Source organism: Callospermophilus lateralis, chromosome 18, assembly GCF_048772815.1.
Source record: "Callospermophilus lateralis isolate mCalLat2 chromosome 18, mCalLat2.hap1, whole genome shotgun sequence".
NCBI lineage: Eukaryota > Metazoa > Chordata > Mammalia > Rodentia > Sciuridae > Callospermophilus > Callospermophilus lateralis.
The window spans coordinates 17731028-17747022 of NC_135322.1; the positions used below are offsets into that span (position 1 = coordinate 17731028).

At 47.9% G+C, this 15995-nt stretch overlaps 2 protein-coding genes across 3 annotated transcripts; both read left to right on the plus strand.

Moving 5' to 3' along the window:
* The first annotated feature begins 95 nt into the window (after positions 1-95).
* Positions 96-15756, plus strand: LOC143383345 (protein FAM187B-like). 2 transcript variants are annotated; one of them, XM_076837781.1, is made up of 2 exons: positions 96-183; positions 15369-15756. In XM_076837781.1, the coding sequence occupies exons 1-2, from the start codon at positions 170-172 to the stop codon at positions 15754-15756; spliced, it is 402 nt and encodes a 133-aa protein (XP_076693896.1). In that variant the 5' UTR covers positions 96-169. The 2 variants fall into 2 exon arrangements, with proteins under 2 accessions (XP_076693896.1, XP_076693895.1); XM_076837780.2 differs by lacking the exon at positions 96-183 and adding an exon at positions 12348-13069.
* LOC143383347 (protein FAM187B-like) lies at positions 108-6748 on the plus strand. The gene is made up of 2 exons (XM_076837789.2): positions 108-183; positions 5186-6748. Exon 2 carries the CDS (start codon positions 5380-5382, stop codon positions 6094-6096), a length of 717 nt encoding a protein of 238 aa, XP_076693904.1. The 5' UTR covers positions 108-183; positions 5186-5379; the 3' UTR covers positions 6097-6748.
* Positions 15757-15995: the final 239 nt, after the last annotated feature.

Genomic DNA, 15995 nt, shown 5'->3' on the forward strand with positions numbered 1-15995 from the left:
CCTTTCCACTTCCGCTCCTTGTCTCTATTCCAAGTCTCTCCGGCCGCGCTCTAGGAGTTCGACCAACAAAAATAACGTGGATGAAGCGCACGCCGTCAGCTTTCGGGGAGAAACTGGGTAGACCCACGGCGCGTCTCCGAGCCGCTCCACCCCCGGCGCGCCCCTGGGAATGGATCGGCCCAGGTACACAGGGTGGGAGCCCTGGCCGGGTTCGGGGTGGGCGGCGGGGAGGGGCTCCTCGGCCTCCCTCCCCGGAAGTGGGCTGACCCAGGTGCGCTCTGCCCCCAGGGCCGAAACCAAGTGACCGGCCCGCCAGGAGGGCGCCCGCAGACTGCGGGCCTCGTGCAGCCGGGTCCTGCCCCCAGCCAGCCGAGCGGACGAGGTCCGCGAGAACAGAGACCTGCTCGGAGAGAGCCACCTGTTAGGAGGGGCGGGCCCTGCCGCGCACCTGTTCCCCGCCTGCGCACACCCCTCTCCTGGGCCGGCGATGGACCCGCCTAGGTGCGCCCTGCGGGGAGGGGCGAGCCTCCGCGGGTCCCGCCCGGGAGACGCGCGCCGGCAGCGCCCGGGTTTCCAGCCAGTGGGGTTCGGCCCGCCCCGGTGCGGGGAGGCGCTGCGGGCTGCATACACCTCCCAGTTAGATGACCTCAAGAATCAAATGAAGTCCCCAGAAGGGAAGCTCGGACCCTCTAGGGACGCCCGATGGGACTCAACCTTTGAAAAAGTTAGAATTCCACTTGGGAAGTTTTTCCCGCCTCCCCCTACCCTCCACCGGTGGTTCAGCCCCCGGGCATCCCTCGCCCTAGGTCGGACCTCCGGAAACTCGGGCTCTTAAAGGGGCCGAGCAGAGGCCCGAGGGATCCGTTTCCGCCCAGGAATTCCCTGGGACTGGCCACCTGCGCCCGGGCGGGGTGCTGCTCTGCCAGCCACCGGGGCAGCGCTAGGCGCGACTCTGCTGCCTCCCGGTGGCGTCAAGTGGGGAGCGCATCCTGGGAAACACGACTCAGGCGCTTCCCCCATAACCACTGGAGGTTGCAGACCCGCTGGTGGGTTCGGGACCCAGGCAAGTTCCCGACTGAGTCCTGTAAAACTTAAGTCGATCACCTGCCTCCGCTCAAAGCCTTCCGGTGGCTCTTTCTCAGAGGACTTGGAGTGGCCTGAGTTTTTCTGATAACAAAGGTTAATGGTTATTTTATACATTTTCTTTTATATCATGTAAGCGATAAAAACTGAAATCACAAACCAAAATTAGAATAAAATTAGTTTTTATAACTGCACATGTATTTACTTTCCAAGAGATCTTTACTTCGTCATATGGCTTCAGGTTACTGCTTATTATCTTTTGGATGATAAACAGTAACATCCCGTTAGCATTTTTAAATAGGACAAGTCTAGTGGTACTAGATTCCTTCAGCTTTTGTGGATGTGAGGATGTCTTAATTTCTCCTTGATTGTTAGAGGATAGTTTGATTATAGAATTCTTTTTCTTCTTCTCCTCCTCTTCCTCCTCCTCCTCCTTGGATTGAACTCAGGAGTGCCACTGAGCCACATCCCCAGCCCTAATTTTTAATTTTTTATTTTGAGACAGGGTCTCCTTAAGTTGCTCAAGTTGTTCAGAACCCTGCTGAGTTGCTAAGACTGGCCATAACAGTCTTTATCATGTCTAAACACAAAGCAGGAACATTGTCCAATATCAAAAATCCCCCATCCCACATGATGCCTGACGACTGCTTCTTCACCCATTTTAAGTTAAGCTGTGCTCTATTTTTCTTATCTTCTAAAGAAGATAGAATTAGTCATACTTCCTGGCAGCTCCGCATCCCAGCAACTCCCCACATCTTCAGACTTTTCTCAAAAGTCACATAACAGAGTTCACCTTCCACGTCTCCTCTAGCTCATCTTTCTGAGATACTGTATCATTTCCCATGGTCTCTTCCCTCCCTGCAGTGAGTCAAATAAACCCAACTTTGTATGCTTCTGCTAGTCTTAGGATATTGACCCATGTCAAACCTGTGCCCACCTGAAGGACTTTGCATGTGCTGTGTGATTAATCCAGACTTCCTTCCCCTGGAATATTCATGGCTCATTTTATGGAGAACTGCTCAAATATCACTTCTTTAGAGAGACCTTCTCTCCCTACCCCCTTTACAATAGTCTCTATACTAGTTTTCGAGGGATGCTATAATAAACACCATAGGCCAGGTGACTTAAACAACAGAAATTTATGTCTTCACAGTGCTGGGAGCTAAAAGACCAAGATCAGGATGTTGGAAGGTTTGGTCTCATTCTGAGGATTCTCTCTGGCTTTCCACTCCGTCTTCACATAGTCTCCCTCTATCTGTGTTCTCTGTGTCCTAATTTTTTTCCTCTTGTAAGGATGTCAATCGCATTGGACTAGAGCCCACCCTAGCAATCTCATCTTAATTCAGTTGCATTTTTAAATTCCCTCTGAAGGATATGACCAACCCCAGGACAGGGAAATGACAACTCCCCCAAACTGTCTGACCCCGAGGAAGAGGGAAGAGGAAGGCAACCATGAATCCTCTCCCAGTAAATCCTTTCCCAGTAACAATGGGCCCCAAGGGAAAGAAAGCAAACTTTGATCCCTCCCCTGTCCGTCCTCCCATCTCTACCACCAGCAAACATTCACCCCTTCCCAACCACAGCGGGACCTGCAGGGAGGGTGGCACTGAAACACTGGGCCCTGGACTTTCACCCTGTCCTGTTGCCAATGAGTCCTGGAAGGAGAAGAGCAAGTCGCCAAGCTCTGGGTAACAGTGGGTCCAGAGGAAGAAGAGAAGCAGGAACACTGAGTTCTGAGCTTTTCCCAGTGACAGTGAGTTTGGGGCTTTTTACAACTTTTTCACTGACCTGCCCAAATCGACATTCTGCCTCAGTTTCCAATAATTCAACCATCCTCATTGTAAACTATAAAATTCAGACTCCTTCTGTAACTGGTGGCTATTTTCCTACACAGAAAATGACACCCCCCCCCCCCCCGTGCCCCCAGCATGCCTGATTGATTGACTCTGCTGCAAAATAAAAGAAAGCTTGCTGATCCGCTTGAGGTCTGCTTCCGTCCTGGCTCTTCGTGTTTTCATAATGGTGCTGAAACCCTGTTGGTTATTTTTGCTTATACCCTATTTCCAAATATAGTCACATTCTGTGAGAGTGTGAGTTAGGGCGTCGACATATGCATTGGGGTGGGGGGGTGCATACATACCTTAATAGGCTCTATCTCTAATTTCTCTGTCCCCACTTTTTGTTTTCCTGCATTTACTATCATCTGATGTTTTGTTAGTCATTCTTTGCCATCTATCTTCTCTCAATGTAAAGAGAGTATCACTCAACAAATATCCCATGTGCACTCCTACATTTCTCAGCCCCTCCATGGTCAGGTGGGACTAGGTGGTTGATTCTAGTTAGTGGCCTGTTGACAAAACTGAGGTGGACGCCTCCCAGGCCAAAGCAGTTCATTGCCAGTATGTGACTCAGTTTGCTCCCTTCTTCTGCCATAGCAACTAGTGGTGTTCCCAGTGGTATCTTTAGGGACCTTGTGGAATAGAGTGCTCCACTCACCAACACTGGGACATGGAGTGTGAAAAAAGAATTGTGTTAAGCCACGAAGATTCCAGAATTCTTTTGTTACATAGGATAATCTAATCTATCCCGACGAATACATCCCCACTAGACTGTAAGCATCAGGAGGTCAGGGACTTAAGCTGGATCTTTGGTACCTGGTGCAAGGTGGGTCGTCAGTAATGATTTGGGTAGTAAGTGAATGTGTGTGGCATAGAGAGGTAAAGCTTGGAGCTGAAACCATTGTCCACAGTGGACATGGAGCATAACTGAGAAGCCAACCTTTGCTATTTGAAAGTCACTCAGATTTGGGGGAAGTTTAGTACAGTAGCAAATAGCCTTTCTTGATTGATACCAAAATGAGTGCCAGGAGTAGGGGACTACTGTACTCAGAACTAAAAATAGATGGCATTGACTTAGACATTTTGGGTTCAAGGAAAATTATTAGGACCCAGAGGCTGTTGCCTGAGATACTTTGTAATACAGGTAATGTATTTGATGAACTTGCAGCTTTAGGGGAAGCAGTTGGAATACAGGATATTAGGAGTGGATATTGGCCAAAGGTGGCTGAAAATTGAGAAATCCTTTGAAAGTCCAATTAGAACTCAGCTTTTGGCAAGAATAAAAGATTATGGTTGAATCATCACTAACCATTGTTAAAATCTGGGAATATCCAGGTGTGGTGGCACAAGCCTGTAATTCCTGTGGCTTGGGAGGCTGAAGCAGGAGGATCTGAAGTTCAAAGCCAGTCTTAGCAACAGAGAGGCACTAAGCAACTCAGTGAGACCCTGTCTCTAAATAAAATACAAAACAGGGCTGGGGGACTGGGGTTGTAGCTCAGTGGTACACTTGCCTGACATGTGTGAGACACTGGGTTTGATCCTCAGCACCACATATGCATAAAATAAAAGTCTATGAACAACTTAAAATAAATAAATAAATAAGGGCTGCAGATGTGGCTCAGCGGTCGAGTGCCCCTGAGTTCCTGCCCCCACCAAATCTGGGAATAAATTAAGATACTCTCAGGAAATCCTTCCAGGTGGACAAATGCCTCATTGAAATAGAGATGAAGGATATGGCTCTCTGATAAAGTCTGAAACGTGTTAAGATACCTAGAAATAAGAGGGAGGGGGAGAGGGAGAAGAAGGAAAGAGAGAGGGGAGAGTTGCTTAGCGGTTTGTAAGAATCCTTAGGTATCAAACTTTGGGGAACAGAAAGTAGACTGAGAAACGGATGATGTCTCAAGGAGGCACGTCTTCCAACGCTACTTCAGACATATCCAAGGAGGAGGATGGGGAGGGAGATCTGTCCCTGGAGGATAGAGATATGAACCTCAGAGAACATGGTTCAGAAGTGTCTGTCTCTATCAAGGAGCTGGTTTGAGGCTAATAAGAAATCCTCCCCTTCTATGATCTGGAGGCCCTTAGAATGTCTTCTCACTGGGTTTAGGAATGGTACAGAACAGTGATTTCTCTGTGCCCCCCTCCTTCTCCATCTTGGTGGACGTGAAGGCCTTTTATCCCATTGTATCATTGTATATTGAATAATTTGCCTTTTTAGTCCACTCATTTCTGACTTAGGCTCACTCATTTCATTTCCTCTACAGCTCCTGGGGACATCTGAGTTTTTGACGCTACATCCTTTAGTCAGCCCCTGGATGACATGAGCGGACATGACATGGCACTCCGGGAGCACCTTGAGCCAAGGTTCATTCCGCTGCCCAAGCATTATTCCTGAGTTCTGTGGGTGACCTCACAATGCCCAGTGTGGCACCCAGACTCTGCCTGTAGTTGGTCCACCATGTTGGCCACCCTGTGTCTGGTTAGTTTTTCTTTCCCCATTCTGTGGGCCCAGACGTTAATCAGCTGTTCCTACAAGAGTCTGTGCCAGCAGGCACTGCTCTCGGGCAATGATATTGTCCTGCATTGTGACCATAAGGCGGCACTCTGGTATTTTTCTTCCATTCTTGGGGAGAATATCTTCTTGCTTAACTCATGGCCTAATATAAAGAAACTGCCTGGGGGCAGCCTGCAATTGACCAAGCCTCAGCCCTCGCAGGCAGGCCTCTTTCGCTGTGAGGACAGTGCCAATGCCCTCATAGTAGAATATGAGGTTGATTTCCAGGATGCCACCACCCTGCATATCACACACAAAGACCTGGGCCAAAAGCCCCTGCAGAATGAAACTCTGAATCTAGGTGGCGAGGTACTTATTTTTACCCACTGGGAGCCCTGGCAGGACTGTAACCGCTGTGGGGAGCCAGGCGAACGCAAGCGCCTGGGGTACTGCTATGTTGAGGAGCCCCCGGAAAAACCCATGCCCTGCTGGCTCTACCTGAGGGATGAGAAGGTGCAATACAGCCGCTTGCGGCCCGAGATGCAGGTGGAAAGATGCCTTGTTCCCTGTGACCCCGGCAAGGAAATCAAACAGCCATTCTTCATCTATGACATTTACCAGCTGGGCAAGTTGACCAACCACATGTGGCTCACCTGCCCCTTGGCTTCCATCTACAGGTGACAGGACCAGGACAGCAGCCCTACCTTTGGCCCTCGCCCAAGCTTTGTTTCCTGTGCCCATGGGTTTGCCCTCCTGTAGAAAACCAGGCTTTTTTCTTCCAGCCCATAGCTTTCAGGGTCAGTCTGGGCAGGAAGGGGTCTGCCCAGTGGCTGACTCAGATGCCTCTGAGCCGGGCCCTGGGCGAGTGATCTTGGCACAGTGTGCAGCTTAAAAATACCTGGTCTTTGCCCACACGGGCACCTGCCATTCAAATATAAAACCTAGAGACCAACACACTCGGGCCCTTGCTCTTGCCCACATAGACACTTGAATGGCTTCTGTCTCCTGACTTGACCCTGATGAGCATGACTTGTCCATCTTTGTACCAAGGCCATCTGTTCAATTATCTTAATTATTGTGCTTTTTCAATAAGTCATGATATGAGCCAGTGAACATTTTCCAAGATTGTTCTGCAAGATTGTCTTGGTTACTCTTGGTCCTTGGTGTAAAAATTTTGGAATCAGTATGTAGTTTTCATCCCCCCCCCAAATCCTATTTTTAAAAAAAAATTGGGACTATTTTGAACCTAAATAAATTTGGGGGAAATCATTGTTTTACAATATTAAATATTGTCTTCCCATCCTTGAATATGGTAAATAATCCCATTTAATATCTCTCAAAAATCTGCAATTATTAATGTAGATGACTGACATGTGTTTTATTATGTTTATTCCTAGTTTTTCATACTATCAAATTTATATTCTGAAAATTTCATCTTCTAGTTCTATATTATTTGTATTTACATTATAGTTGATATTTGTATATGACCTTGTATTTTGTTAAATTCGCTTGTTTTTAGTAAAATATCACATGGAAAAGTCTATGGTGGATATACTTATCTTATTCTTAATATTTTTGTATGGAATACAGTTTTCTCTGGGTTTTCATAGAAACACTTTATTAAATTAAGAAAAAATTGCCTCTATTCCTAGTTTGCCCAGAGTTTTGAGCCACAGATGGCTGTTGAATCTTATCAAATGCATTTTCTGCATCTACTTGAGATAATAATAATGTTTTTCTTTATTATGTCAAAGTGGTGAATTACATTGATTGCTGTTCAAGGAATTGCTGTTCACATGTAAACTCAAACTTTCCTTACAGGGATAAACCCAATTTGGTCATGATGTTCTTTCTTTCTTTCTTTTTCTTTTTGCTTTTATTTTTATCATTGGATAAAATTAATATTTGCTATTTTTTTAGGATATTGTGTCTGTGTTCACAACAGAGATTTTCCTAAAGATTTCTTTTCTTGTGATGTCCTTTGGTTTTGGTATCAAGGTGATGTGCCTCATAGAAGTCCTAAGCATTCCATTTTTTTCTCCTCTTGAGATGTTTTATAATATTTATGTCATTTTTTTCTGGTACTAGGAGTTGAACCCAGGGGTGCTCTCCCACTTGGGGTACAATCCCACTCTTTTTAGTTTTTATTTTGAAACTGGAGCTCACTAAATTGTGGAAGCTGACCTCAAACTTGCAATCTTCCTGCCTTAGCCTCTCGAGTAGCTGGAAATCCAGGTGTGCACCACCACCATGCTCAGGTGATATCATGTCTTAATGACTCAGAAGTATTCAGATGAACTCACTGGCAAGGCTTCCTGGGCTTAGAGGAGCTTCTGTGCACAGGCTTTTAAGTGCAGATTTGGTCTCTTTCATTGTAAATATAGGTCTATTCATTTTTTTCCTTATGCCAGGTTATTGATTTTTTTTCATGAATTTACCCATTTAGACAAAATTTTCATTAGTTTTGGCTAAAAGTTATCATCTTTTGTCATTATTTTTTTATATCCATAGGGTCTGTAGTACTGTCTCTCTTTTCATCACTGAGATACGCCTTTTCCCTTTTTTCTCCATCAGTCTTGTTCTAGGGCTTTAACAACCTCATCCATCTTTTCAAAGAACCAAATGTGCTTTGCTTGTTTTCCTTTATGGTACTTTCATTTTCTATTTCTTTGGTTTCTGGTTTATTATTTCCTTTTCTGTGTTTGTTGGGTTAAACATTGTTCTTTACCTAAGGTGCTTCCTGAGATTACTACTTTTCATCCTTTTCCATTAAACTTGTATTTAGGCCATAAATTTCACTTAGGCACAACTTCCCTGCATCCCAAAAGTTGGACAGGTTATATTTTTATCATTAGTCAGTTAAAAATTGCTTTCTGTCTTCAATTGTGATTTCTCTTGGCCCATTGGTTATTCAGACATTATATTGCATAATTTGTAGATATCTGTACAAGTTCTTGTTTTCTTTTTTGTTATTTAGGTCCAATTTAATTCCACAGACAAAAAATATGATCCAATTTTGAACATTTATCAAGACTTACTTTATGGCCTAGAATATGGTTTCCTTAAGCACATGTTTTGCATGCATATGAAAAGAATGTATGTTGTGCAGTTGCTGAGTCCAGTTTTCCATATGCATGAATTAAATCATTTGTTTATCATGTGGTTCAAGTCTTCTGCATCTCTACTGCATTTTTGTTAGCATGTTCTGTCAGTTACTGAGAAATGTATGTTAAAATTTCCAACTGTGATTGCAGATTTGTCTAGTTCTACACTTAAACTGTCATGGTTTTGCCTTATATATTTCTAGTTCTTACAAACTTAGGATTGTTAATATCTACCTATTGGATCGACCATTTTATAAAATGTCTCATTGATTATTAATACTGTAGGTTTTCTTGTTTACTTTCTGTTATTGATTTATCTGGGGATTTTTGGGTTAGTTTTCACATGATATTATTTCTCCATGTTTTCACTTTCAACTCTTCCACATTCCTTTATTTAAAATAAACCCAGGGTTGGGATGTGGCTCAGTTGCCTGTTTCGTGTGAGGCACTGAGGTCTATCTGCAGCACTGCCAAGAAAATTTTTAAAAAGAAAATAAATCTATTTTAAGCAGTGTATATTTAGACTTGTTTTGCTATTAAGTATGGAAATCTTTGCTTTGAATTGGAATATTCAGTCATTTGCTGTTAATGTGATTACAGACAGGCTTGGGTTTGAATCTACCATCTTCCTATTTGTTTTCTGCTTGTTTTTGTCTATTCTTTATTTTCCCTTTTCTTTAGCTATGAAAAGTATTTGTTATTATTATTCATTTCCTCCTCTTTTAGCTTATCACATATGCATTATCTTATCATTTACTCTAGAAATTACAGCACTCATGCCAACTCATTAAAATATAATATAAACTTGCACTTGTACCTTTTCCCAGAAATTTTACAACTCTTTCCCCCTTCTGTGTGGTGCTCTAATTTTATTTTACATGTTTTAAATTCTACAATTTTTTTCTTTTGTACCAGGGATTGAACTCAGGGGCACTTAACCACAGAGCCATGTTCCCAGCCGCCCCCCCCCCCCACCACCTTTTTTTGTGTGTGTGTATTTTACTTAAAGACAGGATCTCACTGAGTTGCTCGGGGCCTTGCTAATTTGCTGAGGCTGGCTTTGAACTCAAGATCCTCCTGCCTCAGCCTCCTTAGCTCCAGGCATGCAACACCACACCTGACAAGAAATTGTTTTTAAAACACTCCATTTTGGGCAGGGGCTGTGGCTCAGTGGTGGAGCATTTGCCTAGCATGTGTGAGGCCCTGGGTTTGATCCTCAGCACCACATAAAAAATAAAGCTACAAAAAGAAGTTAAGTCATTAAAAAAAAAAAAATCACTCTCTTTATCTACTTCTTTGCTCTTCTGGTGATTTTCATTCTTGCGTTACCTTGCTTCCATCTGGGATCATTTTTCTGTTGCCTGGAGAACCCTCTTGAGTATCACCTTGCATGTGCTCTGTCGTGACGACTTTTCTCAGCCTTCACCTGAAAAATATTCACTCTGCCTCCATCTTTGAAGAATATCATTACTGTGGCATAGAATTCTAGGTTGGCACTTATCTTCTTTTAGTGCCTCCATGACATCATTCCATCGTTTTTAGCTTTGGTTATTCTATTTAAAACTCAATCAAAATCTTACATTTGTTGCTTTGAAAATAATCATCTTTTTCTCCTCTGGTATTTAAAAGATTTTTCTCTTTGTTTTTCAGCAGTGCTTTTACTACCGTGTACCTAGGTATGTTTCATTTAAGTTCATCCTGTGTGAGAGTCAAAGATCTTGGATTTGTGGTTTAATGTCTTTCATCCATTTTTGGAATGTTTTCAGTTCATATCTCTTCAACTACTGCTTGTAGTCTTGGCCCTGCAGGGGGCAGGGGTGTGACTGGAAACCATAAGGAGACAAGTAGAGACCTTAGCAAAGACCTAGATGAACCCCTGACCTCACCACCTCTCCCTTGTCCACTCCTCCCTTGTCCACTCCTCCCTTGTCCGCTCTGGTTCCCGTGCCCTTTGGATACACTCACCAGGAAGCCACGAGTCTCCTTGTCTTATTCCATCCATTTGTTTGGGAAACCTCACATCCTCAGAAAGTGCTGAGGTAGGCCTGGCTATTCTGCCTAAAACAGCTCTCGCCCGCGCACTATTCTTTCAATTCCTATTCCTTTCCCTGCCAGCTTTCTTTTGAGCAGTCATGGTTATAGTCAGTTCTCATTATTTGCAGATTGTGTATTTGCAGATTTGCCTCCTATTCACTGGATTTTATTTGTAACTTTGAAATCCATGCGCATAGTGTGTTCATGGTCATCTGCCATCATGTGCAGGGTGGCGAGAACTCTGAGTCACACAAAACATTTAATATGCCCAGCCCAAGGTCAAACAAGGTGACACTCGGCCTTCTCATTCCAGCTTGCGTGCTGTTCAGAAGCATCCTTTTGGTGATCTATTTAGTCCATGATTTTCACCATTTTGTGCTTTTCTGGTAATTTTGCTGTTCAAAGTGGCTCCCCAACAGAGTGCCGGAGCGCAGTCTAGTGTTCCTAAGTGCAAGAAGGCTGTGATATGTGTGTTTAAGAAAACATGTGTCCTAGGCATGGTGGTGCACACCTGTAATCCCAGCAACTCTGAAGCTGAGACAGGAGGCTCACATGGTTGGGGCCAGCCTGGGCAACTCAACAAGACCTTGTCTCAAAATAAAAAAAATTAAAATGGGTGGGAATCTAACGTAACGGTAGAACAACTCTGGGTTCAATTCTCAGTAACAAAAAAAGAGAAAAAGAAAAAAACACACACATTTGATAAACTTTGCTCAGGAGTTTTAGTGCTACCAGAGTTCAATGTCAACAAATCAACAATATGTATTAAGTGATTATTGCCTTTAAACAAAAATGCACACAAAAACAAGGTTACACATATTGATTGGTTGACAAAAATGTTATGACCAGGGGCTCAGAGGAACTTAACCCATATTTCTCTTTGGGGCGATTATTCAATATTCCCTTATTCAGTTTTCTTGGCAACTACATTTCATAACTGCCGTGTGTAGTGGAATTAATTATATGTGACCTTGTGTTTATTGCCTATCTTTTTTCCACTAGAATATGAGCTTAAGAAAGGGAGAGGCTCTGTCTAACCCGCTCCCTGCTATGGTTAGAGTGAGTAATGGCTGGCACACCATAGACATTTAGTGAACATCTGTAAGATGGGTGAATGGCAGAAAATCAAGCCCACACAATAATTTTTATTTTCAGGTCTGAAAAGGAGTTGAGGAAAAGATTTGAAAAGGGAGCAACTTATAAAAAATGTGTGTTTAATATGAATTGAATTATGCAGCTATCTGGGGAAAGAGCCAGGAACTAGTATGTGCAAAGGTCCTGAGGCAGGAGCCCCTCGGCTTAAATATAACATGTTTAGAAACTGAAGGGGGCCAGCATGTCTAGAGAGATAGGGTTGGTGGGGGAAGTGTTGGAATTCAGAACACTAATCAGGTAGGTTCTGTTCACTGCTGGGTCCCAAGTGCTAAGAAGCGTAATTGGAACTTAGTACCTATTCAGGAAACATGTGTTGAGTGTTCGCGTGTGACACTCTTAAATTCTTGACCATCCCTGGCAATGTAAATTCACCTCTTGGGAGAGCCAAGGGGAGGTAGGTGGTAGGGAAAACCCTGAAGAGATCAATTAAGTTTCTTCCTGTCTCAGCAAAACAGAAGATTGAGAACAGAAATTAAATGGGGTTGTCAACTGGACACAAATCAAAAGGGGATGGTGACCTCACAGCCCCCAGAGGTAGATTGCCATTCATCTTGCTGCTCAGGGCTGAGGTCTGAGTTTGTGAGTGACCTCACAATGTCCAGAGTGGGGCTCAGCCCGCTGCCACAGCCTCAGTCCACCATGCTGAGTACCCTGTGGCTGCTGCTCAGCTTTGCTGTCCCGGTGCGGGGGATCTACAAATTTGTCAGCTGTCCCCATGGCAAGCAATGCCAGAAGGCCCTGCTGTCCAGCAACGACGTGCTCCTGCAATGCAGCTCTGCTGGGGCACACTGGTACTACTTCTTCCTGCAGACCAGGAGTGGCTGGACCACCACCAACACCAGTGTTTCCAACATGGTCACGACGCCCGTAGGTCACCTTCTCATTAGAGACCCACTGCCCTCCCAGACCGGCCTCTACAGCTGCTGGAACAAGAATGGCACCCAAGAGACACAGTACGAGATCGATTTTCAGGACGTCAGCTCCCTGCATATCACACACAAAAGCCTGGACCAAGATCCCCTGCACAACGAGTCCCTGGAACTGGGTCGTCAGGAGACGGTCTTCACGCACTGGGAGCCCTGGCAGGACTGTAGCCGCTGCGACGTGCCCGGGGAGCGCAAGCGTTTGGGCTACTGCTACATCCAGGAGCCTCAGGAGGAGCCCGTCCCCTGTGGGATCTTTCTGGGACAGGCCAAGTTGAAGTCCAACCGCTTGCGGCCCGAGATGCAGGTGGAAGCCTGTCTGGTGCCCTGCGACCCTCAACACTCCTACCGCCACGAGTACACCGTCTTTGACAGTTTCCGTTTCAGCAAGGAGTCGGAAGCTCTGTGGCTCACCTGCTCCTTAGGCTCCATCTACAGGTGATAGGACCTGGTCACCAGCACTGTCTTGGCCCCCGGCCAGGCTCCTCCAGCCAGGCAGTCTTTGTGGTTCCTCTGTGCAGGGAGGGAGGGGTTCTGTGCAGGCCGCCCGGCCAGCTCAGGGGTCCTCAGGCTTGAGCCCAGGGGACACGGCCCAGGTGGCCAGAGTGGGCTGGGAGGAGCCCTGGCAGAGCCATGGGCTGCCCATGGATCTGGGCGGGGGGTGGGTTGCTTCTGAGAGGCCCTGAGTCATCTAGAAGGGCCCGCAAGGCCCTAGAGGGCAGGACAGTGGCCCCCAGTTGTCCTTCAGTGCCCGTTTCCCAGAGCTCACTCTCATGTCCTGGCCTTCTGGCCCCGAGCCCCTGGGAAATCTGCGCGCCTCCTCCTCTTCCCACCCCTCCCCCAACAGATGCCCAGCAGCATCGGTGGCCACCCAAGACAATGTCCTCTCCCACTCCACCCTCCTGCCTCAGGAGGCGGGGACACCAAGGGGGTCATTTTTTAAAATGGGGAAACTGAGGCTTGGAGGTGCGATCCTTGCCCAGAGCGTGGGGGCCATGCAGACCCTAAGCCCTGTGGACTGGCCGGCCCCGGGGCGGGCAGCTCCTGATTGCCTGGGGCCGTGGTCAGGTGGAGGCTGATGGGCATCGCGGACCTCGGCAGACACGAGCTCTGGGATCTGGGCTCAGCACCTGCACTGGGTCCTCTGGTACGGTCCACTTGTGGCCTCCGTCCCTTCCCCTCGCCCTGGGACCCTGTTGTGCCCCTCCCCCCTCCTGTAAGTATAAAAGCCACGGCCTCTTTCCTGAGACTGGTTCATGAAGGCAGGAACCGAGTGCAGAGCCCTCTGCCTCCCTGGGGAGGCCTACTCCATGTCACACGAGGAGTTCCCAGGTCCCAGGCCCAGGGAATGAGACAGAGAGACCACCACGTGCCCTTGTTTCTAAGACACAGAGTGCACCGAGGGGACGGCCTTTCTGGTGAGATTCTGATCTTGGGCTCTGGATTCCGCCAACCTTGGGTTCGCAGTTCCGATTCTGCCATTTTCCAGTGAGGTGGCTTTGGGCCCAGGGCTTCCCTTGGAGCCTCAGTTTCCTCATCCGTAGGCTGGGGTCACATTCGTGATGCACAAAGTACCCTGAACTGGGTGGCTTACAACAACAGACGTTTATTCTCACGCCTTCCCGGAGGCTGGGAGTCTGAACCCAGGTGTCTGTGGGGCCAGGTTCCTCCTCAGTCCTTCCCTGCCTCTTCCCCGCGGCTGGTGGCAGCCAGAGATCCTGACGCTTGTCCCCGGGTTGCTCCAGTCCTGGCATCTGGCTGTCGCCGCCCGGCCTTCTTCCTGTAGGTCTGACCTCCCTGTCCAGCCTCCTCTTCCAGGACTCACCTAATTACCTCGGCAATTGATATCCTGGGGAGGGTATCAATCTGGTGGGGGAAGGAGTGGCCAGCGCCTGAGGCCTGGCTGACCCCAGCCCCAGGGTGTCATTGTGATGTTTAAGAGGGCCAGTGACAGTCCAGGGCTCACCGCTGGGTCTTGGCCTCATGAGGAGGCTGGGATATTGTCTCCTGGGCTAGTTTGTCCTTCTGCCACAGCTGCACCAGGCTTGCTGGGGGCCTGTTCCTTGATGGGCCAAGCCCGGTCCTCGGGGCCTGGGACCCGATACTGAGCAGACATACCCACCGCCCTCGCCCTCATGCGGCAACCACTATTTTTATTTCAGAACAAATAAAACACAATATTTTAGATGATGTTAAGAGGCAAGGGGAGAGGAGGACATCGAAATTGGAAATGGGTCAGGGAAGGCTTCTCTGAGACAATGCCATTGCATCCAAGACCAAAAGGAGACAAAGGAACCATGTGGATGGAGCGAGGAACAGCGTTCCAGGCAGAGGGAACAGCCAGGCCAGAGGTCCTGAGGCAGAGGGCACCCAGCATGTCTGAGGGACATCTGGGACACCGTCTGCTCTTTGGACGCCCTGGGCATGTTGTGGGATGGGCAGATGACTCGGGGGGAGGGGGAGGAGGTGAAGCCAGGTAGGTAGAGGGACACAGGGGACCAGTTAGGGAGTGGTCTTGCTGATGTCTCCAAATAACTCAATGAAAGGTGCGATGCTGGATTATGTTTCCATGGTTAGAGGAGGAAGGAGGCCGTGGCTCAGGTCACCCAGCCAGGAAGGGGTGGCGCTCTGGGGCTCCCAAAGCACGGCCCGCCCTCCCCTGTTCACCGCCCAGCCACCTCCCTGTAGAGGCAGCCCCTTCCTCCGGGGCTTGGCACTGACCTTGTCCTCCCCGCAGGCCCATCATGTGGGAAGTCAACGGCATCCCCTTAACTTGGCGGGGCCAGCTGGTCGGCCAGGGCATGAACACCGTCCTGGACACCTCCACCGGCGGCAGGCAGCTGCAGATCTTCCAGCCGGCCACGTACAAGTGCTACGTCCACCAGGAGTTCATGGCCCAGTTCAGCCCGGTGATGGGTCCCGAGGCCTTGGAGGAGCAGAACAAGAAGGAGGAGCAGTGGCAGGTGGGCAAGGTCCTGGTCCCGCCCAAGGAGGCCGACTCGGTTCTCAAGGGGCTGAAGCTGATGCTGCTCATGGTCTTCGTCCTGGCCCTGGCCGGGCTCCTCTTCAGGGTCTTCCGTCCTGCCTGGGACAAGAGGAAGAACTCCGTCCTGCTGGTGAAATAAAGCGAGCCTGCTTGCCCAAGGGGACCTGGCTTCCTGTTCCTTTATGGCCTCCGCTGTCCCACCGATAGCTCCTGCCCACCCCGTGCCCACCCCCGTCCCCTTCTGAGATGCCCTGTGGGCCACAACGGGCCCCGGGCTACAGCAGGCCCTGTCCTGCTGCGGCGTGAGGGATGGCACCCGGCTGGTCTCGGGGGAGTCTCAGGTGTGGTCAGTCGCGGCCTCCTCTCAATCCACTCTCC